The sequence below is a fragment of the Phyllobates terribilis genome, unplaced genomic scaffold (genome assembly GCF_046119375.1).
Source record: "Phyllobates terribilis strain yellow unplaced genomic scaffold, ASM4611937v1 Scaffold_2__4_contigs__length_985480577, whole genome shotgun sequence".
Classification (NCBI taxonomy): Eukaryota; Metazoa; Chordata; class Amphibia; order Anura; family Dendrobatidae; genus Phyllobates; species Phyllobates terribilis.
Window position 1 is genome coordinate 21,217,111 of NW_027362762.1, and position 27,109 is coordinate 21,244,219.

Genomic DNA, 27,109 nt, shown 5'->3' on the forward strand with positions numbered 1-27,109 from the left:
GTGCACTATTAGGGGTGTGGGATGTCGGTGTGCATTATGGGGCTGCGGTGTCGGTGTGCACTATGGGGCTGCAGTGTGTGGTGTCGTGCACTATTAGGGGTGTACAGTGTGTGGTGTCGGTGTGAACTATATGGGGGTGTGGTGTCAGTGTGTGGTATCGGTGTGCACTATGGGGCTGCAGTGTGTGGTGTCGGTGTGCACTATGGGGCTGCAGTGTCAGTGTGCACCATGGGGGTGTAGTGTGGGGTGTTGGTGTGCACTATATGGGGGTGCAGTGTCGGTGTACACTATTAGGGGTGTGGGGTGTCGGTGTGCACGATATGGGGGTGCGGTGTCGGTGTGCACGATATGGGGGTGCAGTGTCGGTGTGCACTATTAGGGATGTGCGGTGTCGGTGTGCACTATGCTGCATGCAGTGCGGTTCTAACTTTTCCTGGAGTCTCTTGTGGCAAAGAATTTTCGGACTCCATCCAGGATACACGTCCTGCCCGGAGGCGCCAGAGTTAACCCTTTGTAGTATGTGGAGGCTGCACAGGTGAAGCAGAAGCTGATGCATCAATGCCAGGTCACAGCCGTGATCTCCTCAGCGGCCTCTCTGCCTGTACAGCCACATGGTCCCCTGCTCCCCCCCATACTATCTGCTGATTAGTCTGCAGAGCTTACAATCTATTGGGAGTGCAGCTTCTCAGCTGCTGGGGGCCCCGATCCAGGGCCACATGGTGACTGATACTGGGGGATGTGCGCTACAGAATGTCCGGGGGCCGGAGGATGGGAGTTGTGGGCCACGGTGTAATATAACAACTTTTCAGGTCACGGGGGGGGGGGGGGGGATGTCCCTGCGCTGTGGGAGTGGAAGGGTTAATGGCAATAGAAGGGGTTAATTCTCAAGGGCTTGTCTGTGTGTGCTCAAGGTTGTGAGAGAAATAGAAGAAAGCGCCAGTGATGGACGTCTGGGGTCAGGTGACGCAGCGGTGACATCAAGAAATAAGGGGAGAGGATCTGGGACCCCCAGTGTGCGCCCCCCAAGAAGATCGGCCCCACCGGACATGTCTGCTGGGCAAAGGCTCCTACTCCTGTAATTCTGGAGTTCCACATTGTGTCGCCCCTCCACCCATCTGTCGCAAACTGGGGCCCAGGAGGTCCAGGGGCCACATCCACCTCCTGCAGCAGCTTGTGACAGACACGAGGGGTCATTGTGAGACCCCTGGACAGCACCTGGTCCATGCCCAGCTCTGCACTGCGCCCTCTTCTGGCTGTGTCGCCCCTGTGCCTGCCATTACTGGTGGCTGTCCTGATAAGTCCCCAGCCATCGCCCACGCCACGGCCCCCACTGCTGGCCCCCGGACGCCCATCACATGCTGCAATCAGTGTCCTAAATAGATACCGCAGCCCCCCGGGGTCATCACCCGCCATCATTATAAGCCCATTAGACCCACACTGCTGTGATGGACGCCCGGCGGGAGCACCTCTACAACACACACAGGGTTAAGTGTTTCCATGTCCTCAGCATCCCTGTTGCCTAGTAACATGGAGCTTCTCCATCCCTGCCCGGCAACATCCCATCCGCAGGGACCGAGCGAGCCGAGCACGACACCATGTCTGCAACACGACGCCGATGCTGTGCACAGCAGGTGCCCAACGCCACCGCCACTGCCGACAGGTGCTCAACGCCACCGCCACTGCCGACAGGTGCTCAACGCCACCGCCACTGCCGACAGGTGCTCAACGCCACCGCCACTGCCGACAGGTGCTCAACGCCACCGCCACTGCCGACAGGTGCTCAACGCCACCGCCACTGCCGACAGGTGCCCAACACACCACCAGCAGGTGCCGACAGGTGCCCAACACACCACCAGCAGGTGCCGACAGGTGCCCAACACCACCGCTGCCGACAGGTGCCCAGCAGCACTGCCGACAGGTGCCCAGCACCACCACCACTGCCGACAGGTGCCCAGCACAGCGCCACCACTGCCGACAGGTGCCCAGCACAGCGCCACCACTGCCGACAGGTGCCCAGCACAGCGCCACCACTGCCGACAGGTGCCCAGCACAGCGCCACCACTGCCGACAGGTGCCCAGCACAGCGCCACCACTGCCGACAGGTGCCCAACACCACCACTGCCGACAGGTGCCCAGCACACCACCAGCAGGTGCCCAGCAGCACTGCTGACGGGTGCCCAGCACTGCCAACAGGTGCCCAACACAGCGCCAACACTGCCGACAGGTGCCCAGCACTGCCAACAGGTGCCCAACACAACGCCAACACTGCCGACAGGTGCTCACCACCGCCGACAGGTGCCCAGCAGCACTGCCGACAGGTGCCCAGCACACTACCAACAGGTGCCCAGCACACTGCCAAAAGGTGCCGACAGGTGCCCAGCACACTGCCAAAAGGTGCCGACAGGTGCCCAGCACACTGCCAACAGGTGCCGACAGGTGCCCAGCAGTACTGCCAACAGGTACCCAACACAGCACCAACACTGCCGGCAGGTGCCCAGCACGCCGCCAGCAGGTGCCAAGCAGCACAGTGCCAACAGGTGCCAAGCAGCACAGCGCCAACAGGTGTCCAGCGCAGCGCCACCACTGCCAACAGGTGCCCAACACCACCACTGCCGACAGGTGCCCAACACAGCACCACCACTGCCGACAGGTGCCCACCACCACTGCCGACAGGTGCCCACCACCACTGCCGACAGGTTCCCAGCGCAGCACCAGCAGGTGCCCAGCACGCCTCCAGCAGGTGCCAAGCAGCACAGCGCCAACACTGCCGACAGGTGCCCACCACTGCCGACAGGTGCCCACCACTGCCAACAGGTGCCCACCACTGCCGACAGGTGCCCAACACAGCACCAACACTGCCGACAGGTGCCCAACACAGCACCAACACTGCCGACAGGTGCCCATCACAGCACCAACACCGCCAGCAGGTGCCCAGCAGCACTGCCAACAGGTGCCCAGCAGCACCAGCACTGTCGACAGGTGCCCACCACCACCACTGTCGACAGGTGCCCACCACTGCCGACAGGTGCTCAACACAGCACCAACACCGCCACCAGGTGCCCATCACAGCACCAACACCGCCAGCCGGTGCCCAGCAGCACTGCCAACAGGTGCACAGCACCACCAACACTGCCAACAGGTGCCCAACGCAGCGCCAACACTGCCGACAGGTGCCCACCACCGCCGACAGGTGCCCAGCACACCACCAGCAGGTGTCCAGCAGCACCGCCAACAGGTGCCCAGCACAGCGCCACCACCGCCGACAGGTGCCCACCACCGCCGACAGGTGCCCAGCAGCACTGCCAACAGGTGCCCAACACTGCCGACAGGTGCCCAGCACTGCTGACAGGTGCCCACCACCGCCGACAGATGGCCAGCACTGCCAACAGGTGCCCAACACAGCGCCAACACTGCCGACAGGTGCCCACCACCACCGACAGGTGCGCAGCACCAGCAGGTGCCCAGCACAGCGCCAACAGGTGTCCAGCACAGTGCCACCACTGCCAACAGGTTCCCACCACTGCCGACAGGTGCCCAACACCACCACTGCCAACAGGTGCCAAGCAGCACAGCGCCAACAGGTGTCCAGCACAGCGCCAACACTGCCGACAGGTGCCCAGCACCGCCAACACAGCGCCAACAGGTGCCAACCCCGAACCAAGGCCGAAAACCCAACCTGCCCTTATGCAGCTGAGGGTTTATTACAGTTGTTACCAGCACAGACACCCCCCCCCCCCCAGACTGATGCACTGTATCCAGTGCAGATAATGCCCCCAGATTAGGCGGCAATTCATTTCTCCAAGAGGCCACATGAGATCCTGTGACTGCTGTGGAGGCCGCACCAACCGGCTGAACTTAATTGTGGTTATTATTATTGTTTTATGTTATTTTTTTTCTGATTTACTATTGAAGCAGAATGAAGTCTGGTGACCGCTGCTAATACTGATACAGGTCAGCACAGCGCGGATTGTATCCTGAACTCTTACCTGCAACAGCGAATTCACTGCTGGTTATAGTAAAGCAGAACATCACACCGCTCCCAATGCAGTATGATGCCCCCACAGGCCCCCCACACAGTATGATGCCCCCACAGGCCCCACACACAGTATGATGCCCCCACAGGCCCCCCCCACACAGTATGATGCCCCCACAGGCCCCCCACACACAGTATGATGCCCCCACAGGCCCCCCACACACAGTATGATGCCCCCACAGGCCCCCCACACACACAGTATGATGCCCCCACAGGCCCCCCACACACAGTATGATGCCCCCACAGGCCCCCCACACACAGTATGATGCCCCCACAGGCCCCCCACACACAGTATGATGCCCCCACAGGCCCCCCACACACAGTATGATGCCCCCACAGGCCCCCCACACACAGTATGATGCCCCCACAGGCCCCACACACACAGTATGATGCCCCCACAGGCCCCCCACACACAGTATGATGCCCCCACAGGCCCCCCCACACACAGTATGATGCCCCCACAGGCCCCCCCACACACAGAATGATGCCCCCACAGGCCCCCCACACACAGAATGATGCCCCCACAGGCCCCCCACACACAGAATGATGCCCCCACAGGCCCCCCACACACAGTATGATGCCCCCACAGGCCCCACACACACAGTATGATGCCCCCACAGGCCCCCCACACACAGTATGATGCCCCCACAGGCCCCCCACACACAGTATGATGCCCCCACAGGCCCCCCACACATATACTGTGACTATAGGTACAGTGACTGCGCTCTGCCTGATCTCTGTACTGATGGGATATAGGTCCTGTATATACTGTGACTATAGGTACAGTGACTGCGCTCTGCCTGATCTCTGTACTGATGGGATGTAGGTCCTGTATATACTGTGACTATAGGTATAGTGACTGCGCTCTGCCTGATCTCTGTACTGATGGGATGTAGGTCCTGTATATACTGTGACTATAGGTACAGTGACTGCGCTCTGCCTGATCTCTGTACTGATGGGATGTAGGTCCTGTATATACTGTGACTATAGGTACAGTGACTGCGCTCTGCCTGATCTCTGTACTGATGGGATATAGGTCCTGTATATACTGTGACTATAGGTGCAGTGACTGCGCTCTGCCTGATCTCTTTACTGATGGGATGTAGGTCCTGTATATACTGTGACTATAGGTATAGTGACTGCGCTCTGCCTGATCTCTGTACTGATGGGATGTAGGTCCTGTATATACTGTGACTATAGGTACAGTGACTGCGCTCTGCCTGATCTCTTTACTGATGGGATGTAGGTCCTGTATATACTGTGACTATAGGTATAGTGACTGCGCTCTGCCTGATCTCTGTACTGATGGGATGTAGGTCCTGTATATACTGTGACTATAGGTGCAGTGACTGCGCTCTGCCTGATCTCTTTACTGATGGGATGTAGGTCCTGTATATACTGTGACTATAGGTACAGTGACTGCGCTCTGCCTGATCTCTGTACTGATGGGATATAGGTCCTGTATATACTGTGACTATAGGTGCAGTGACTGCGCTCTGCCTGATCTCTTTACTGATGGGATGTAGGTCCTGTATATACTGTGACTATAGGTACAGTGACTGCGCTCTGCCTGATCTCTGTACTGATGGGATATAGGTCCTGTATATACTGTGACTATAGGTGCAGTGACTGCGCTCTGCCTGATCTCTTTACTGATGGGATATAGGTCCTGTATATACTGTGACTATAGGTACAGTGACTGCGCTCTGCCTGATCTCTGTACTGATGGGATGTAGGTCCTGTATATACTGTGACTATAGGTATAGTGACTGCGCTCTGCCTGATCTCTGTACTGATGGGATGTAGGTCCTGTATATACTGTGACTATAGGTACAGTGACTGCGCTCTGCCTGATCTCTGTACTGATGGGATGTAGGTCCTGTATATACTGTGACTATAGGTACAGTGACTGCGCTCTGCCTGATCTCTGTACTGATGGGATATAGGTCCTGTATATACTGTGACTATAGGTGCAGTGACTGCGCTCTGCCTGATCTCTTTACTGATGGGATGTAGGTCCTGTATATACTGTGACTATAGGTACAGTGACTGCGCTCTGCCTGATCTCTGTACTGATGGGATGTAGGTCCTGTATATACTGTGACTATAGGTGCAGTGACTGCGCTCTGCCTGATCTCTTTACTGATGGGATGTAGGTCCTGTATATACTGTGACTATAGGTATAGTGACTGCGCTCTGCCTGATCTCTGTACTGATGGGATGCAGGTCCTGTATATACTGTGGCTATACGTATATTGACTGCGCTCTGCCTGATCTTTGCAGTGCCGGATGGATTGTAAGGACGTGTCCGCTGAGGTCCTTTATGACATTCTACACGACGTGGAGTATCGTAAGAAATGGGACTCCAATGTCATCGATACTTTCGATATCGGGAAGCTGACTGTGAATGCAGATATTGGATATTATTCATGTAAGTCTATTATGGCATGATTGCGATCCCCGCTTTCTATTTCTCTTCTTAAAGAGCTTCTGCATCAGCTGAAGCATATATTATAAGATATAACTCGCTTTATACTGTGAGGCATGGAGAGGTGAATCTAGGTTTTTTTTTTTCAACAGTGGCAATAATTCAGTTTGGTGCCACCTCCTGGGCGAAGCTTAAAGGGGTTGTCCAGTACTATGGATAATGCCCCAATGTATTTTTATGGTGAAAAGAAGTGTCTTTGTAAATACCTTGCGCTGCTGTTTCTGCCTGTGAGTGGCGCTATCACTGGCCGCTCACAGGATTCACGTGACCCCCCCGCTGATGTGACGTCAAGTGAGGCATGACATCAGTAAGGTGGTCCCCGCGGTGGCTGCTGGGTTGTGGGCGGGGTTACCCCGCGCCTCACAACCAGCATCCACCGTGCGCTTTCCTGGTGAATGAGGAGAGGGAGAGCGTGCAGTGGATGCCGGGTGTGATGCGCAGGGTAACCCCGCCCACAACCCATCACTCACCGCAGCACTGAGTCACACCCGGCTGCAGCCGGAACTTGACATGACATCAGCAGATGTCAGAGCCAGCTGCAGCCAGGGGTCACGTGATGCCTGTGAGCGGCCAGTGATAGCGCCACTCACAGGCAGTATCTGCAACACAAGGTATTTACAAAGAAACTTCCTTTCACCATAAAAATACATTGCGGCATTATCAATAGTACTGGACAACTCCTTTAAGAGCTTTGAGTAGTCGTCATGTGACTGCTCATATGCGATTTACATACTTAGTTAAATGTTGACAAGCTGCTCTTCCTAAGTCTCAAAATGTTCATTAAAAAACTACAGCCCCTGCTTCATTGAGAGAAGCAGGGAGAGAGGCTAGTTGGCATCAACAAAACCACCATCAGTACATGAATACATAATGAGAATCACCATCAATACAGAAATGTATCACCAGAACCATCATCGGTACATGAATACAGCACCAGAACCACCATCAGTACATAAACACATGAAGAGAATCACTATCTGTACAGGAATACATAACTAGAACCACCGTCAGTACAGAAATGCATCACCAGAGCCACCATCAGTACAGAAATACAGCACCAGATTCACCATTAGTGCATGAATACATTACCACACTTAGTACTGCAATCAAATGTAATGTTAATTCAGCCCCATATATATTTGTATCCCATAAATCTACATCTCCCAGTATGTCATGAACAATGGAAAGGAGATACTGGGAGTGGCTATCATCAGACTGCAGACCATACAGGAACCACAGTACTGATAAGACGCAGGCGGTATCACAAATAAACATTTACATTCAAGTACCGAAAAGGAATCCGTCTTCTCTGATTGGTCTTGTTCTCTTTCTTCTCCATCTTGACCAGACGTCATGATGTCTTTTCTCATCCACAGCTCATCTCTGCAGACTTACACCTTCTCCGGTCCTCTGCAGCATATCAAGACACGATACCCTTAAAAATATCAGCGTGTGCCCCTGAATAATTGCCCCTCGCTGTGCTCCCTGCAAAAAAAATGATACCCTCACACTGTGCGGCTTATGGTACATGGCCTCCACAATGTCCTCTCGTTTCTATACTCTACCCCCTGTTCACACTGTCCCCTCACATTGTGCCCCTCCAGACTGCACAGTCTCTATACTATGCCACCTTCTCACACTCTCCCCTCTCCATGCTGTGCCCACGCTGCCCTCAATCTATACTTCTCTCCCACATTTCGCTTCTACTGTCTCTTCAACAATCCCTACCCTTCTACCCATACTGCCTCCTCACACATTTCCCTACTCCTCCCCATTCTGTCTCCTCACCCCCCCCCCTCCTCTCAATATTGTCTCCTTACACATTTGTCAACTGGCTCTGAGAACAGCCGAATCCCACGCCTGGCATTGTAAAATTGGCGCCGCCTGGATGATACCTCAGACCACCACCTCGGCGGTCCGACAGTATGCCCTGCCGTCTACACCTAGGGCAAATTATCCACCTGCCCCCTCTAGGTATGGTAGGAAAAGCTGAGGTTGATGATGAAATTTTTACCTAATTGATGTTTTCCATCCTTCACGCCACAGGGAAGTGTCCTAAACCGCTGAAAAATCGTGATGTCATCACACTGCGCTCCTGGCTGCCAATGGGGAATGATTACATCATCATGAACTACTCTGTAAAGCATGCGGTGAGTATTAGACATTACAGGCATGCTGGTATAACCTGAGTATCTCCTGTATATAATTATATATGTACAGCTGGTATAACCTGAGTATCTCCTGTATATAATTATATATGTACAGCTGGTATAACCTGAGTATCTCCTGTATATAATTATATATGTACAGCTGGTATAACCTGAGTATCTCCTGTATATAATTATATATGTACAGCTGGTATAACCTGAGCATCTCCTGTATATAATTATATATGTACAGCTGGTATAACCTGAGCATCTCCTGTATATAATTATATATGTACAGCTGGTATAACCTGGGCATCTCCTGTATATAATTATATATGTACAGCTGGTATAACCTGGGCATCTCCTGTATATAATTATATATGTACAGCTGGTATAACCTGAGCATCTCCTGTATATAATTATATATGTACAGCTGGTATAACCTGGGCATCTCCTCTATATAATTATATATGTACAGCTGGTATAACCTGGGCATCTCCTCTATATAATTATATATGTACAGCTGGTATAACCTGGGCATCTCCTCTATATAATTATATATGTACAGCTGGTATAACCTGGGCATCTCCTCTATATAATTATATATGTACAGCTGGTATAACCTGGGCATGTTCTGTATTATATATTATTCTGACTGAATTCTGTATAAATTTTGGTCACTTTTTGTTGCTGCTTGATACATATATATACCATGGCTGATAGATAGAAGTGCTGCATGTACAGTGTCGGGGTGTTACGTGCAGTCGGCACACGCTGTCTGATTTACGATTTGTTAGTGACACCGGCTACCTGTCTGTCTCTGTAATCCACACCTGGCTGTAGGTCGGGGCACTGTCTCCACTATGGATGTGGACACCACGTGTTCTCTGTATGTGGTTGGGTATGCACTGTGCGGGTGGGCACCGTGTGCACCTGGGCATTGTGTGTCTGGAGACTGTATGGCATTCTATAGGAATTGCATGCACGTTCTGCGCTCTTAATGGCACTATTGCTGCACTGTGTATATGGGCACTGTGAGATCTATGCGTTTGGGCACCTAAGCACCCAGGCACTTTTGGCATCTTAGCACCATATGCACTGTGTTTCTGGGGTACTGCTCGGCACTTTATGGGATTTACATACACTTTCTGTGCACCATATGGCACTATGGCTGTAATGTGTGTCTGGACACCAAATCCACTATGTATGTGGGCAGCGTGTACTTTGCATCTGGACACCGTATGCACTAAATGAATGCTGGATAGCACTTTAGGTGCAGTACCTGGTACCAAATAGCCAAGAGGCCCATGGTCACTCTGCAGGAGCCGCAGAGATCCACAGCTCAGGGGGGAGAATCTGTCCACAGAACCACTATTAGTTGTATACTCCACAAATCTGACCTTTATGGGAGAGGGGCAAGAAGAATGGCATGTTTGTAAACCGTAAGAAGTCCAGTTTGCTTTTTGCAAAAAGTCATGCAGAGGACACTGAGAATGTGGAGGAAGGGGCTCTGATCAGATGAGACCAAAGGAGAACTTTCTGGATTCAATGCAAAACACTGTATATGCTGGAAAACTAACCCCGCACATCACCCTGAAAACACCATTCCCACCATCACACATGGTGGTGGCAGCATCCTGCTGTGGGGAGTCTTTTCTTCAGCAGGAGCAGGAAAGCTGCTCAGAGGTAGATGGGAAGATGGATGGAGGTAAATACAGGACAATCCTGGAGGAAAACCTGTTAGAGGCTGCAGGAGACCTGAGACCGGGGCGTAGATTCACCTTCCAGCAGGACAACGACCCTCAACATCCTGCAGAGCCACAATGGAGGGTTTAGGTCAGAGCATATTCCTGTGTGTGAACGGCGCAGTCACAGTCCAGACCCAACTCCCAGAGAATCTGCAACAAGACGAGAAAATCACTGATCACAGACGTCTCCATCCAATCACTGAGCGAGAGCGAGGGGGCAAAGCTGGAGAGACAGACCCCAAAAGACTGCAGAGAAAGCTGGAGAGACAGACCCCAAAAGACTGCAGAGAAAGGTGGAGAGACAGACCCCAAAAGCCTGCAGCAGAGAAAGGTGGGAGAGACAGACCCCAAAAGACGGCAGAGAAAGCTGGAGAGACAGACCCCAAAAGACTGCAGAGAAAGCTGGAGAGACAGACCCCAAAAGACTGCAGCGAAAGCTGGAGAGACAGACCCCAAAAGACTGCAGAGAAAGCTGGAGAGACAGACCCCAAAAGACTGCAGAGAAAGCTGGAGAGACAGACCCCAAAAGACTGCAGAGAAAGGTGAAGAGACAGACCCCAAAAGACTGCAGAGAAAGGTGGAGAGACAGACCCCAAAAGCCTGCAGCAGAGAAAGGTGGAGAGACAGACCCCAAAAGACGGCAGAGAAAGCTGGAGAGACAGACCCCAAAAGACTGCAGCGAAAGCTGGAGAGACAGACCCCCAAAAGACTGCAGCGAAAGCTGGAGAGACAGACCCCCAAAAGCCTGCAGCGAAAGCTGGAGAGACAGACCCCAAAAGACTGCAGAGAAAGCTGGAGAGACAGACCCCAAAAGACTGCAGAGAAAGCTGGAGAGACAGACCCCAAAAGCCTGCAGCTGAGAAAGGTGGGAGAGACAGACCCCAAAGATGCAGCAGAGAAAGGTGGTCCTACAAAGTTCTGCCTCAGGGGCTGAATACTAATGCACGGTGCAAGTCTCAGATTTATATTTGTGGAGTGATTATAAACCTCGTCTCATTTCCTTTACTCGTCACTAATACTCGTTACTTTGTGTTATCTCAGAAAATCCCAATAAAATACATTTGAGTTTGTGATGTAATGTGGAAAATGTCACAGGGTGTGAAGACTTTTTCAAGGCACAGTATGTACAGTTCTAAGCATAAATGAGTACACCCCCTTTGAAAATTAAGATTTTAATTAATATCTCACCGAACTGAAGAACAATTTCTAAAATTTTGACAAGACTGAGCCTCATGAAGCATTTTTTTAACCCTTTACATGAAAGTAGGGTTACCAATATATGATTTTCATGACAAAATCTTCAGTTTTACTCAAATTAGTTGGTGCAAAGATTGAATATATCCCACATCGAAACCTACTACATGTAGTGTTGTGTGTGACCTCCATGATGTGTAAGGAGACACCGAGTCTTCTAGGCCTGGAGGAACCAGGTGGTGACAACTTGTCTCCAGAACTCCTCATTGGTGTCCGGTTGTCAGGAGACATTTTGGCCACTGAGTCACCGTCACCTGTTCTTCTTCAGAAATGCAGCAGATCTGAGCTTTGTATCATTGTCCTGTGGGAAGAATGTCATCTACAGAGAACCCGGAGTGATGGCGGCATCTTCTCTGTCACTATAGAGCAGAACATCTGCGACGTCATGATCCCATCTATGACATGTAGCCCCCGACACCGGCACCTCATGTGCCCTCCCCCACCCGACACTGGCAGCTCCTGTACCCCCCAACACCGGCAGCTCCTGTGCCCCAACATAAGGACACGGCCACCACCAGGTATTTTCCAGACCCGATGCCTCCATACTTCTCCCCCTGGGTCCCGGCACTTTGTAGGTGTCTTTTTATGCCTGGTCTTTAGGAGTGGCTTCCTACCTAGATGACCCCCATGCTGCCGGTCCTCTGCAGTTTGCACTGGATTGTGCCCCCCGGTTCGGCTTTCTACTTTAGGTGACTGCAGGGACCCTACACGTGGACTCTCCCAGACGTCCCTGGCAGACGCTCCAGCTCCATCTTTCTTACATTTTGTGTCACTTCTGCTCCAGTATCTGACTGATAAGTGAAACTCTGATCATCTTCTTGGAGACGTCACTTTTCTCGTGTAACGACATGCAATGGGCTGAGGGGGGTTTTCTTTAAGTATCGCCCTCTTATTGTCGCCCATCGGCTGGACACCGGGGTAATGGAGGATTACACTGACCTGGGGGGTGAATTCTCGTTAATCAGAATTTTGGAGTCTAATCTTTAGCTTCGCTCCTAGGACTTTCATTGGGGTGTATTCATTTTTGCAATATAATCTTGAATTAATTTGTTTGTAAAATAACTTTTTTAGGTGCAATATAACAAATGTTGTTTGCAATCAGTGGCCGCCATTTGCGAGTGTTTTGTACTGTGGTATTGGATAGACGCCATCTATATTTATATGTCAGGACCATGGAGAAGGATCCGCTGTCTGTTACCTTGTGTCCTTCTCCATATAGTCCCAGATATAATCAGCTCCTCTGTACCATCCCTATACAAAGTGCCTCCAATCATCTACCCATCCAAGTTACATCGTGCACTCTACTCCAGTCACATCTAGAGCTGCAGCTTTCTGGGTTCTCAAGACTAAATGAATTATTATTTTATCTATATCAGAGTTCTGTGCACAATATAATATAAGCCCAACAACATGGCACAATCTGGGCAGACACCGCACCTACAGGGCAATGGTAAGGTTACAGGAAGCCAGTGGCGTTCTGAATGCAGCTCTGGAGGTGACTGGAGGATAAGACATGATGTAACAGCAGAATAGTGACTGCAGCTCTGGAGGTGACTGGAGGATAAGACATGATGTAATAGCAGAATAGTGACTGCAGCTCTGGAGGTGACTGGAGGATAAGACGCGATGTGACTGCACTTAGCTCTGACAGAGCGCAGAGATTGTATGAAACGCTCTGCCACTTCTGTGCATTAGTGACATGGAATCTTTTTAACTTAGTTTTCCAATAGTTTTTTCATTTTAAGGAGCTGGATTTCCTTCGATTTGCTTTTCACGTTTTGGTCCCTTGGACCCTCGCCTGCGATGCGCCTACAGCCTTGGTGATCTGGCGTCTTCTGCTTCTCACTCTTATTTACTGTGTGGACCATTGGCGCCGTTCACACCTAGTCTTGAAACCCTCATCAGTGACGTTTTGTCCTAGTACGTTTTTCGCGGCTCTTATAAGGTGTTCTCCATTGATCTAGATCCTGGACCAATATGCAATTTGAAAACCAAAAATCGCACAAAAAACTCAAAAGGCCATAAACAATCCAGGCATAACAACCCGCCGCGGAGGAAGCCCGAGATTCAGGTTACAGAACGTCCAAAACCTCTCCAGCCGAAAATAACTCCAAATCTCATCACAGTTGTTACCTATGGACTCCATTTTGTACCTGAAAAGAACTTCACATTTTTGATTTTTAATAGATTCATTAGAAACTCGATAGTCAAGACATTCACCGAGGAGTCTACTAATCCAGAAATGGAGAATTCTTCTACCCCAGAAAATGAATATCGCCATTTATATTTCCATGAGCAAATGTCTGTTCTGAATCTACAAGAGCTGCGATCTGACGCTCTTCTGATTTATGCGGCTACTCTTGTGATTTATGCGGCTACTCTTGTGATTTTATGCGGCTACTCTTGTGATTTATGCGGCTACTCTTCTGATTTATGCGGCTACTCTTGTGATTTTATGCGGCTACTCTTGTGATTTTATGCGGCTACTCTTGTGATTTTATGCGGCTACTCTTTTGATTTATGCGGCTACTCTTTTGATTTTTATGCTCTTATATCATCTTTTTTACTAATTTTTTTTTTTTTTTTTTAAGGACCCATAATTTTTTTGCTTTTGATACAAAGCAGAGGTGTCTGATTGCCAAATATCCACCGTCCTTAGCCAACCTGGTGATGTCCTATTGGGAGGAAAATAATTTGTATGTCTCTAACAACCCCTTTTTCTCCAGTGTGTTCTGCTGAGGTATGGCCGGTACATTGATGACGTGCTCTTCGTCTGGAGGTGGGATGTCGGCCATACCAGAATTCTTTGTAACATCATTGTAATCTTATCTTCAACTTTCATTCTTTGCAAATGCCTTTTTTAGATCTTCAGCTGGAAGGCATTGATGATTAGGATTATTATATCTACTTTTTCTAAACCTTTGTCTGGTAACACCATCCTCCACACATACTATAAAAGCCATTTACAAGAGTCGAGAGGATCTGCAGCGATAATGATCGGGCTTCCAAAGAATTGTCTAACTCCAAAACTAAATTGGCGAAGAGGGGTGACTCCCCTGGGATCTTAAATAGGGCTGACATTGTGCAAAGAAAGAACCAGGATGAGCTCGTTACCCCGAGTCATAATGATGAACCCTCTGAAACATCAAAACCTGCTCTCTCTACAAGTGACTTCCCAGTTTAATCAGATTCAATCCATTATTCATCGTTTTTTACCAGTATTGTATGAGGACCCCGCTCTCTGCATTCAGGCTGCTCCATTGAATCCACAGGCATCGTGCATTCTCCAAGATTATTAAATTCCATTAGATCACACAGAGCTTGGCCGGACTGTGAGGGTTTCATCAAATGTGGCTCCAGTGGATGCAGAACAGGTCACCGTGCTTGTGTTACATTTTACTAATCACAATAATCCCATTTAGAGCCAAGCAATCTATCACCTGCGGCTCCGGGATGTGCTCTACCTTATATACTGCTCACGATGGCTGCACCACCACGGGCGAACATCTGAACACCTTTCCGATATTAGGAGTTTGACCAATTGTCACGCAACGTTTCACATGTGTCCAGACACTTAATTTACCAATGACAGACAACATCGCTAAAAGTGTTTGAGATTGAGAGAGCTAACATGGCAGGTAGAGGTGGGATATGGGAGACCCCTCCTTGCACGCCAGGCGTTTGGGATTTATGATCTGGGCTCTCGTCCCCTCATGGACTCAATGTACACAATGATGGTGGTTCGTTATGGAGCATGTTCCCTCCGCCCCATCTTGTCTTTTGTACTTATTTTTAATCTGTTGATTCCGTTTCCTTTCTCGATTCCTTATTTTTCTTCTGATTCTTCTTTTTCTTTCTTTTGGTTCTTTGCAGCATAAATGAATTGTTGGAGTTCAGGTCACTTCGTTCTGACAAAGAACGCCCGAGTGCGTCCGAAACGCGTAGCTTCGTGACAGCTTAGTTTTCCAATAAAGTTTTTGCATTTTAAGAATCTGTATTTTTTTTTTTGATTTGATTACAGAAATATCCCCCCAAAAAGGACCTGGTGCGAGCAGTGTCCATCCAGACGGGCTACCTGATCCAAGGAGGGGGCCCCAACAGCTGCACCCTCATGTACCTGGCCCAGGTGGACCCCAGAGGTGAATAGTGAATGTCTCCTGGTGCAGGGGATGATAGGAGTAGTAATTCCCAGTGGGGGATCAGAACCCTTGTGGTCCGGGGGCTCCCGTGTGCGGTGACGTGCTCTCATCTCTGCTCTGTCTCCTCTGTAGGGTCTTTGCCTAAGTGGGTGGTGAACAAGTCCTCACAGTTCCTGGCACCAAAAGTAAGTGACATCTAAAGGTTTGGAGGGGGGATCTGTTGGGGGTTAGGTGGTCTTTGGTCATTTCGGCTTTGAGGGATAAAATAAATGTTCTGCAACTTTGCAATAGACTTTGACTAAATTCTTTCCATGTAATGTCTCCGCTTGCTGTCAGTGAATGACGCTCTTGTTTCCACTCATGATCTTGTATGTTGAGTCTTCTTCTTATCTGAGAGGTGGATCCAGATGTATCCAGTGTAGACTGTGGTCTAACATGAGCAGCAGCTGCACAAACCTCTCGAAGTCTGTTACAATGTATCAGTCTTGGGTTCCGGATGTTTCGCTCATGCACTGACCTTTTATTAGGATATGTGAAGGGGATAGTACGAGCCCCCCAGCCGGGACCACGTCTGTCCGTCAATATCAGAATAGTTACATCATAAAGTACAGCAAAATATATTAACAGGAAATCTAGGAATTGGAAAATTGTAGGATGTTGAGCTCTGTGTGTGTGTGTGGGGGAAGCAGGATGTAGAGCGCTGTGTGTGTGTGGGGGGAGCAGGATGTAGAGCACTGTGTGTGTGGGGGGGAGCAGGATGTAGAGCGCTGTGTGTGTGCGGGAAGCAGGACGTAGAGCGCTGTGTGTGTGGGGGGAGCAGGATGTAGAGCGCTGTGTGTGTGTGTGGTGGGGGGAGCAGGATGTAGAGCGCTGTGTGTGTGTCGGGGGAGCAGGATGTAGAGCGCTGTGTGTGTGGGGGGAGCAGGATGTAGAGCGCTGTGTGTGTGGTGGGGGGAGCAGGATGTAGAGCTCTGCGTGTGGGGGGAGCAGGATGTAGAGCGCTGTGTGTGTGTGGGGGGAGCAGGATGTAGAGGGCATTGTAGGAGGGAGCAGGATGTAGAGCGCTGTGTGTGGGGGTGGGAGCAGGATGTAGAGCTCTGCGTGTGTGTGTGGGGGGGAGCAGGATGTAGAGCGCTGTGTGTGTGGGGGGGAGCAGGATGTAGAGCGCTGTGTGGTGAGGGGAGCAGGATGTAGAGCACTGTGTGGGGGGAGCAGGATGTAGAGCGCTGTGTGTGTGTGTGGGGGGGGAGCAGGATGTAGAGCGCTGTGTGTGTGTGGGGGGAGCAGGATGTAGAGCGCATTGTAGGGGGGAGCAGGAGGTAGAGCGCTGTGTGTGTGTGTGGGGAGCAGGATGTAGAGCGCATTGTAGGAGGGAGCAGGACGTAGAGCGCTGTGTGTGTCTGTGGGGGGAGCAGGATGTAGAGCGCTGTGGGGGGGGAGCAGGATGTAGAGCGCTGTGGGGGGGGGAGCAGGATGTAGATCGCTGTGTGTGGGGGGGAGCAGGATGTAGAGCGCTGTGTGTGGGGGGGAGCAGGATGTAGAGCGCTGTGTGTGTGGGGGGAGCAGGATGTAGAGCGCATTGTAGGAGGGAGCAGGACGTAGAGCGCTGTGTGTGTCTGTGGAGAGCAGGATGTAGAGCGCTGTGGGGGGGGGGAGCAGGATGTAGAGCGCTGTGTGGGGGGGGGGAGCAGGATGTAGAGCGCTGTGGGGGGGGAGCAGGATGTAGAGCGCTGTGTGTGTGTGGGGGGAGCTGGACATAGAGCGCATTGTAGGAGGGAGCAGGATGTAGAGCGCTGTGTGTGTGTGGGGGGGGGAGCAGGATGTAGAGCGCTGTGTGTGTGTGGGGGGGGCAGGATGTAGAGCGCTGTGGGGGGAGGAGCAGGATGTAGAGCATTGTGTGTGGGGGGAGCAGGATGTAGAGCGCTGTGTGTGTGTGGGGGGAGCAGGATGTAGAGCATTGTGTGTGGGGGGAGCAGGATGTAGAGCGCTGTGTGTGTGGTGGGGGGAGCAGGATGTAGAGCATTGTGTGTGGGGGGGAGCAGGATGTAGAGCGCTGTGTGTGTGTGTGGTGGGGGGAGCAGGATGTAGAGCGCTGTGTGTGTGTGTGGTGGGGGGAGCAGGATGTAGAGCGCTGTGTGTGTGTGTGTGGGGGGGGGAGCAGGATGTAGAGCGCTGTGTGTGTGTGGGGGGTAGCAGGATGTAGAGCGCATTGTAGGAGGGAGCAGGATGTAGAGCACTGTGTGGGGGGAGCAGGATGTAGAGCGCTGTGTGTGTGGGGGGGGGGAGCAGGATGTAGAGCGCATTGTAGGAGGGAGCAGGATGTAGAGCGCTGTGTGTGTGTGGGGGGAGCAGTTTGTAGAGCGCTGTGTGTGTGAGGGGGGAGCAGGACGTAGAGCGCTGTGTGTGGGGAGCAGGATGTAGAGCGCTGTGTGTGTGTTGGGGGAGCAGGATGTAGAGCGCTGTGTGTGTGTTGGGGGAGCAGGATGTAGAGCGCTGTGTGTGGGGGGGAGCAGGATGTAGAGCGCTGTGGGGGGGTGGCAGGATGTAGAGCGCTGTGTGGGGGAGCAGGATGTAGAGCGCTGTGTGTGCGTGTGTGTGGGGGAGCAGGATGTAGAGCGCGGTGTGTGTGTGGGGTTAGCAGGATGTAGAGCGCTGTGTGTGTGTGGGGTTAGCAGGATGTAGAGCGCTGTGTGTGTGAGGGGGGAGCAGGACGTAGAGCACTGTGTGTGTGGGGGGGGAGCAGGATGTAGAGCGCTGTGTGCGTGTCGGGGGAGCAGGATGTAGAGCGCTGTGTGTGTGGGGGAAGCAGGAGGTAGAGCGCTGTGTGTGTGTGGGGGGGGCAGGATGTAGAGCGCTGTGGGGGGGGCAGGATGTAGAGCGCTGTGTGTGTGTGGGGGGAGCAGGATGTAGAGCGCTTTGTGAAGGGGAGCAAGACGTAGAGCACTATGTGTGGGGGGGGGGCAGGATGTAGAGCGCTGTGGGGGAGCAGGATGTAGAGCGCTGTGTGTATGGTGGGGGGAGCAGGATGTAGAGCGCTGTGTGTGTGTGTTGGGGGAGCAGGATGTAGAGCGCTGTGTGTGTGTGTTGGGGGAGCAGGATGTAGAGCGCTGTGTGTATGTGTTGGGGGAGCAGGATGTAGAGCGCTGTGTGTGTGTTGGGGGAGCAGGATGTAGAGCGCTGTGTGTGGGGGGGAGCAGGATGTAGAGCGCTGTGGGGGGGTGGCAGGATGTAGAGCGCTGTGTGGGGGAGCAGGATGTAGAGCGCTGTGTGTGCGTGTGTGTGGGGGAGCAGGATGTAGAGCGCTGTGTGTGTGTTGGAGCAGGATGTAGAGCGCTGTGTGTGTGTGTTGGGGGGGCAGGATGTAGAGCGCTGTGTGTGTGTGTGTTGGGGGGGCAGGATGTAGAGCGCTGTGTGTGTGTTGGGGGAGCAGGATGTAGAGCGCTGTGTGTGTGGGGGGGGAGCAGGATGTAGAGCGCTGTGTGTGTGTTGGGGGAGCAGGATGTAGAGCGCTGTGTGTGTGTGGGGGGAGCAGGATGTAGAGCACTGTGTGTGTGGGGGGAGCAGGATGTAGAGCGCTGTGTGTGTGTGTGGGGGGAGCAGGATGTAGAGCGCTGTGTGTGTGGGGGGAGCAGGATGTAGACCGCTGTGTGTGTGTGGGGGGAGCAGGATGTAGAGCGCTGTGTGTGTGTGGGGGGAGCAGGATGTAGAGCGCTGTGTGTGTGTGTGGGAGCAGGATGTAGAGCGCTGTGTGTGGGGGGGAGCAGGATGTAGAGCGCTGTGTGTGTGTGTGGGGGGAGCAGGATGTAGAGCGCATTGTAGGAGGGAGCAGGACGTAGAGCGCTGTGTGTGTCTGTGGGGGGAGCAGGATGTAGAGCGCTGTGGGGGGGGAGCAGGATGTAGAGCGCTGTGTGGGGGGGGGCGCGCAGGATGTAGAGCGCTGTGTGTGTGTGTGGGGGAGCAGGATGTAGAGCGCTGTGTGTGTGTGTGTGGGGGAGCAGGACGTAGAGCGCTGTGTGTGGGGGGGAGCTGGACCTAGAGCGCATTGTAGGAGGGAGCAGGATGTAGAGCGCTGTGTGGGGGGGGGAGCAGGATGTAGAGCGCTGTGTGTGTGTGGGGGGAGCAGGATGTAGAGCGCATTGTAGGAGGGAGCAGGACGTAGAGCGCTGTGTGTGTCTGTGGGGGGAGCTGGATGTAGAGCGCTGTGGGGGGGAGCAGCATGTAGAGCGCTGTTGGGGGGGGGGAGCAGGATGTAGAGCGCTGTGTGTGGGGGGGGGCAGGATGTAGAGCGCTGTGTGTGTGGGGGGGCAGGATGTAGAGTGCTGTGTGTGTGTGTGGGGGGGGGCAGGATGTAGAGCGTTGTGGGGGCGGGAACAGGATGTAGAGCGCTGTGGGGGGGGGCAGGATGTAGAGCGCTGTGGGGGGAGGAGCAGGACGTAGAGCGCTGTGTGTGTCTGTGGGGGGAGCAGGATGTAGAGCGCTGTGGGGGGGAGCAGGATGTAGAGCGCTGTGTGGGGGGGGGGCAGGATGTAGAGCGCTGTGTGTGTGGGGGGGCAGGATGTAGAGTGCTGTGTGTGTGTGTGGGGGGGGCAGGATGTAGAGCGTTGTGGGGGCGGGAACAGGATGTAGAGCGCTGTGGGGGGGGGCAGGATGTAGAGCGCTGTGGGGGGAGGAGCAGGATGTAGAGCGCTGTGTGTGAGGGGGGAGCAGGATGTAGAGCACTGTGTGTGAGGGGGGAGCAGGACGTAGAGCGCTGTGAGGGGGAGGAGCAGGATGTAGAGCGCTGTGTGTGTGAGGGGGGAGCAGGACGTAGAGCACTGTGTGTGTGTGGGGGGGAGCAGGATGTAGAGCGCTGTGTGTGTGCGGGGAGCAGGATGTAGAGCGCTGTGTGTGTGTGTGGGGAGCAGGACGTAGAGCGCTGTGTGTGGGGGGAGCAGGACGTAGAGCGCTGTGTGTGGGGGGGGGGAGCAGGACGTAGAGCGCTGTGTGTGTGTGGGGGGAGCAGGACGTAGAGCGCTTTGTGTGTGTGTGGGGGGGAGCAGGATGTAGAGCGCTGTGTGTGCGTGTGTGTGTGTGGGGGGAGCAGGATGTAGAGCGCTTTGTGAAGGGGAGCAAGACGTAAAGCACTGTGTGTGTGGGGGGGGGCAGGATGTAGAGCGCTGTGTGGGGGGCAAGATGTAGAGCACTGTGTGTGTGTGTGGGGGGGAGCAGGATGTACAGCGCTGTGTGTGTGTGTGTGAGGGGGGGAGCAGGATGTAGAGCGCTGTGTGTATGTGTTGGGGGAGCAGGATGTAGAGCGCTGTGTGTGTGTTGGGGGAGCAGGATGTAGAGCGCTGTGTGTGTGTTGGGGGAGCAGGATGTAGAGCGCTGTGTGTATGGGGGGAGCAGGATGTAGAGCGCTGTGTGTGGGGGGGGGGAGCAGGATGTAGAGCGCTTTGTGTGTGGGGGGGAGCAGGATGTAGAGTGCTGTGTGTGTGGGGGGAGCAGGATGTAGAGCGCTGTGTGTGTGGGGGGAGCAGGATGTAGAGCGCTGTGTGTGTGGGGGGAGCAGGATGTAGAGCGCTGTGTGTGTGTGGGGGGAGCAGGATGTAGAGCGCTGTGTGTGTAGGGAGCAGGATGTAAAGCGCTGTGTGTGTGGGGGGGGAGCAGGATGTAGAGCGCTGTGTGTAAGGGGGAGCAGGATGTAGAGCGCTGTGTGTGTGTGGGGGGGAGCAGGATGTAGAGCTCTGTGTGTGTGTGGGGGGGAGCAGGATGTAGAGCACTGTGTGTGTGTGGGGGGGGGAGCAGGATGTAGAGCACTGTGTGTGTGTTGGGGGAGCAGGATGTAGAGCACTGTGTGTGTGTGTTGGGGGAGCAGGATGTAGAGCACTGTGTGTGTGTGTTGGGGGAGCAGGATGTAGAGCACTGTGTGTGTGTGTTGGGGGAGCAGGATGTAGAGCGCTGTGTGTGTGGGGGGAGCAGGACGTAGAGCGCTGTGTGTGTGTGGGGGGAGCAGGATGTAGAGCGCTGTGTGTGGGGGGGGAGCAGGATGTAGAACGCTGTGTGTGGGGGAAGCAGGATGTAGAGCACTGTGTGTGTGTTGGGGGAGCAGGATGTAGATCGCGGTGTGTGTGTGGGGGGAGCAGGATGTAGAGCGCTGTGTGTGTGTGTGGGCGGGGGAGCAGGATGTAGAGCGCTGTGTGTGTGGGGGGGAGCAGGATGTAGAGCGCTGTGTGTGTGTGTGTGGGGGGAGCAGGATGTAGAGCGCTGTGTGTGTGGGGGGGAGCAGGATGTAGAGCGCTGTGTGTGTGTGGGGGGAGCAGGATGTAGAGCGCTGTGTGTGGGGGGGGAGCAGGATGTAGAGCGCTGTGTGTGTGTGGGGGGAGCAGGATGTAGAGCAATGTGTGTGGGGGGAGCAGGATGTAGAGCGCTGTGTGTGTGTGTGGGGGGGGAGCAGGATGTAGAGCGCTGTGTGTGGGGGTGGGCAGGATGTAGAGCGGTGTGTGGGGGTGGGAGCAGGATGTAGAGCGCTGTGTGTGTGGAGGAGCAGGATGTAGAGCGCTGTGTGTGTGTGGGGGGGAGCAGGATGTAGAGCGCTGTGTGTGGGGGGGAGCAGGATGTAGAGCGCTGTTTGTGTGAGGGGGAGCAGGATGTAGAGCGCTGTGTGTGTGGGGGGAGCAGGATGTAGAGCGCTGTGTGTGGGGGGGAGCAGGATATAAAGTGCTGTGTGTGGTGGGGGGAGCAGGATGTAGAGCGCTGTATGTGTTGGGGGAGCAGGATGTAGAGCGCTGTGTGTGTGTGGGGGGAGCAGGATGTAGAGCGCTGTGTGTGTGGGGGGGGAGCAGGATGTAGAGCGCTGTCTGTGTGTGGGGGGGAGCAGGATGTAGAGCGCTGTGTGTGGGGGGAGCAGGATGTAGAGCGCTGTGTGTGTGGGGGGGAGCAGGATGTAGAGCGCTGTGTGTGTGGGGGGAGCAGGATGTAGAGCGCTGTTTGTGTGGGGGGAGCAGGATGTAGAGCGCTGTGTGTGTGTGTGGGGGGAGCAGGATGTAGAGCGCTGTGTGTGTGTGGGGGGAGCAGGATGTAGAGCGCTGTGTGTGTGTGTGTGTGGGGAGCAGGATGTAGAGCGCTGTTTGTGTAGGGAGCAGGATGAAAAGCGCTGTGTGTGGTGGGGGGAGCAGGATGTAGAGCGCTGTATGTGTTGGGGGAGCAGGATGTAGAGCGCTGTATGTGTTGGGGGAGCAGGATGTAGAGCGCTGTGTGTGGGGGGGAGCAGGATGTAGAGCGCTGTGTGTGTGGGGGGGGAGCAGGATGTAGAGCGCTGTGTGTGTGGGGGGGGGAGCAGGATGTAGAGCGCTGTGTGTGTGTGGGGGGGAGCAGGATGTAGAGCGCTGTTTGTGTGGGGGCAGCAGGATGTAGAGCGCTGTTTGTGTGGGGGCAGCAGGATGTAGAGCGCTGTTTGTGTGGGGGCAGCAGGATGTAGAGCGCTGTGTGTGTGTGGGGGGAGCAGGATGTAGAGCGCTGTGTGTGTGTGTGTGTGTGTGTGTGTGGGGGGAGCAGGATGTAGAGCGCTGTGTGTAGGGAGCAGGATGTAAAGCGCTGTGTGTGTGTGAGGGGAGCAGGATGTAGAGCGCTGTGTGTGTTGGGGGGGAGCAGGATGTAGAGTGCTGTGTGTGTGTGTGTGGGGGGGGAGCAGGATGTAGAGCGCTGTGTGTGTGTTGGGGGGAGCAGGATGTAGAGCACTGTGTGTGTTGGGGGAGCAGGACGTAGAGCGCTGTGTGTGTGTGGGGGGAGCAGGATGTAGAGCGCTGTGTGTGTTGGGGGAGCAGGACGTAGAGCGCTGTGTGTGTGTGGGGGGAGCAGGATGTAGAGCGCTGTGTGTGTGGGGGGGAGCAGGATGTAGAGCGCTGTGTGTGTGGGGGGAGCAGGACGTAGAGCGCTGTGTGTGTGTGGGGGGAGCAGGATGTAGAGCGCTGTGTGTGTGGGGGGGGAGCAGGATGTAGAGCGCTGTGTGTGTGTGTGGGGGGAGCAGGATGTAGAGCGCTGTGTGTGTGTGGGGGGAGCAGGATGTAGAGCGCTGTGTGTGTGTGGGGGGAGCAGGATGTAGAGCGCTGTGTGGGGGGGGGGGAGCAGGATGTAGAGCGCTGTGTGTGTGGGGGGAGCAGGATGTAGAGCGCTGTGTGTGTGGGGGGGAGCAGGATGTAGAGCGCTGTGTGTGTGGGGGGGAGCAGGATGTAGAGCGCTGTGTGTGGGGGAGCAGGATGTAGAGCGCTGTGTGTGTGTGTGAGGGGAGCAGGATGTAGAGCGCTGTGTGTGTGTGTGGGGGGAGCAGGATGTAGAGCGCTGTGTGTGTGTCGGGGGAGCAGGATGTAGAGGGCTGTGGCGGGGGCAGGATGTAGAGCGCTGTGCGTGTGTGGGGGGGAGCAGGATGTAGAGCGCTGTGTGTGTGGGGGGAGCAGGATGTAGAGCGCTGTGTGTGTGTTGGGGGGAGCAGGATGTAGAGCGCTGTGTGTGTGTGTGGTGGGGGGAGCAGGATGTAGAGCGCTGTGTGTGGGGGGGGGAGCAGGATGTAGAGCGCTGTGTGTGGGGGGGGAGCAGGATGTAGAGCGCTGTGTGTGTGGGGGGGGAGCAGGATGTAGAGCGCTGTGTGTGTGTGTGGGGGGAGCAGGATGTAGAGCGCTGTGTGTGTGTGTGGGGGGAGCAGGATGTAGAGCGCTGTGTGTGTGTGTGTGTGGGGGGGGAGCAGGATGTAGAGCGGTGTGTGGGGGTGGGAGCAGGATGTAGAGCGCTGTGTGTGTGTCGGGGGAGCAGGATGTAGAGCGCTGTGTGTGTGGGGGGAGCAGGATGTAGAGCGCTGTGTGTGTGGGGGGGGGGGGGAGCAGGATGTAGAGCGGTGTGTGGGGGTGGGAGCAGGATGTAGAGCGCTGTGTGTGTGTCGGGGGAGCAGGATGTAGAGCGCTGTGTGTGTGGGGGGAGCAGGATGTAGAGCGCTGTGTGTGTGTGGGGGGGGGGGGGGAGCAGGATGTAGAGCGGTGTGTGGGGGTGGGAGCAGGATGTAGAGCGCTGTGTGTGTGTCGGGGGAGCAGGATGTAGAGCGCTGTGTGTGTGGGGGGAGCAGGATGTAGAGCGCTGTGTGTGTGTGTGTGGGGGGGGAGCAGGATGTAGAGCGCTGTGTGTGTGTGGGGGGGAGCAGGATGTAGAGCGCTGTGTGTGTGGGGGGAGCAGGATGTAGAGCGGTGTGTGGGGGTGGGAGCAGGATGTAGAGCGCTGTGTGTGTGTCGGGGGAGCAGGATGTAGAGCGCTGTGTGTGTGGGGGGAGCAGGATGTAAAGCGCTGTGTGTGTGTGGGGGGAGCAGGATGTAAAGCGCTGTGTGTGTGTGGGGGGGGGGAGCAGGATGTAGAGCGCTGTGTGTGTGCGTGTGAGGGGGGAGCAGGATGTAGAGCGCTGTGTGTGTGTCGGGGGAGCAGGATGTAGAGCGCTGTGTGTGTGTCGGGGGAGCAGGATGTAGAGCGCTGTGTGTGTGTCGGGGGAGCAGGATGTAGAGCGCTGTGTGTGTGGGGGGAGCAGGATGTAGAGCGCTGTGTGTGTGGGGGGGGGGGGAGCAGGATGTAGAGCGCTGTGTGTGTGTCGGGGGAGCAGGATGTAGAGCGCTGTGTGTGTGGGGGGAGCAGGATGTAGAGCGCTGTGTGTGTGTGTGTGTGTGTGTGTGTGTGGGGGAGCAGGATGTAGAGCGCTGTGTGTGTGCGTGTGAGGGGGGAGCAGAATGTAGAGCGCTGTATGTTGGGGGGAGCAGAATGTCGAGCGTTGTGGGGGGAGACAGATTCAAATGGTTGGTATATTGGGATCCGGTAACAGGTTCAGGTGGTGGTGGTCCTTTTTTTTGACCACTTTCTTCTTCCTCTAGGCCATGAAGAAGATGTATAAGGCCTGCCTGAAGTACCCAGACTGGAAGAAGAAGCACAACCCTCAGTATAAGCCGTGGCTGTACCCGGAGCAGAGCACGCTGCCCACCATACTCCTGTCCGAGGTGTCCGTCCAGCACGCCGACTCCCTGGAGAACATAGATGAGAGTTGTGTGGCAGAGACCAAGGACGACCGGGGGGAGGTCAGCGACGAGGACAGCGTGAACTGACACTGCGGACCCTCTGGCAGACTTATACTGTTATGGGGACCCCACCGGACCCCACTCTGTGGATGTGATGTCAGCGGAGGAGGTCGTGGTGGGGGAGGGGAAGTAGGTTTTAAAGGGGAAAAAAGATTTTTATACCAAACGCCCAGGTGTCGGGTCGTGCTTGTTTCTTGTGTCAGTGACTACTTCTCTGGCAAGAGCTGCGGATGATGAGGCTCCGGCTCCACGAGTGCGGGTCACCCTGTAACGCTGTGGCGGGTCTGAGGAGCCCGGGTCCGGACACATCGCTGTAAAGTCTCAGCTGTTTCCTATGTGATTGTCAGTGTCACCGCCATAACTGTAGACGGGAGGACGGAGCGGCACATGTGGCTCCAGGACGGGCAGGCGGCAGGCACCGGGGGGCAGGGAGGCAGGCTTCAGGCACCGTGGAGGGACAGGTGGCAGGCACCGGGGGGCAGCGCCCGCTCATCCACCCTCCATAGAAACATTAAACTTTATTCTTATTTCCTCATGTGATGAGTTTTGCTTTCTCCCCATTGGTCACTTTTATCTCATACTCCAGTCACATCCAGAGCTGCATTCGTAATTCGGCTGGAATCACAAGAGCTGCTTCGGGGGTCCATCCAGGACAATCTCTGATGAGGTGCATTGTGGGAAATAAAGGCTGGACCCTGATCCAAAACAGCCAAAACCTGACTCTGTGCGGAGTCTCTTTCCTCATCTGGGAGACTGTCAGCGGCGCCATCACCATGACAACACGGAGACAGTCAGAGGGCTGATGTCTGTCAGGGGAGAGTGCCACCTCCTGGTCGAGAGCTCAGATTACAGCCGCTCTCTGGGGTCACTGATCACTTATAATCAGTGTGTGTCATTCATATTCTCTGAAACAAGGACAAGAAAGGAAAAATTCTGCCGGGGTATGTAAACTTTTTGAACACAACTGTATATAGTGTAATTCATGGGGACCACAGCGCCCCTGCAGGTCACAGGCAGCACAGCAAGAGCTTCTGCAAACAGCTCCTCGTATCTCAGCTGCCTGGACCTCTATAACTTGCAGAACCAAAGATGGATAATGTCCCCATGACAACACTGCAGGGTCAGGAGGCAGAATTGGCGATACTGTATAGGTCTGCGTCCCTGCACCAGCGGATAGACCCGGGGGGGGGGGGGGGCTGCACACAGTGAGCTGCTGTGATA

The 27,109-nt window shown here is 54.4% G+C and overlaps 1 protein-coding gene across 1 annotated transcript in view; it reads left to right on the top strand.

Moving 5' to 3' along the window:
- STARD10 (StAR related lipid transfer domain containing 10) overlaps window positions 1-26,423 on the top strand; it is a 43,418-nt gene extending 16,995 nt beyond the window's left edge. The window contains exons 2-6 of the mRNA XM_073661182.1: window positions 6,317-6,464; window positions 8,568-8,671; window positions 15,692-15,809; window positions 15,942-15,994; window positions 25,688-26,423. Of these exons, the coding sequence (XP_073517283.1) occupies window positions 6,317-6,464; window positions 8,568-8,671; window positions 15,692-15,809; window positions 15,942-15,994; window positions 25,688-25,915 (651 nt within the window). The 3' untranslated portion in view covers window positions 25,916-26,423. The remainder of the gene's footprint in view (window positions 1-6,316; window positions 6,465-8,567; window positions 8,672-15,691; window positions 15,810-15,941; window positions 15,995-25,687) is intronic.
- The last annotated feature ends 686 nt before the right edge of the window (window positions 26,424-27,109 follow it).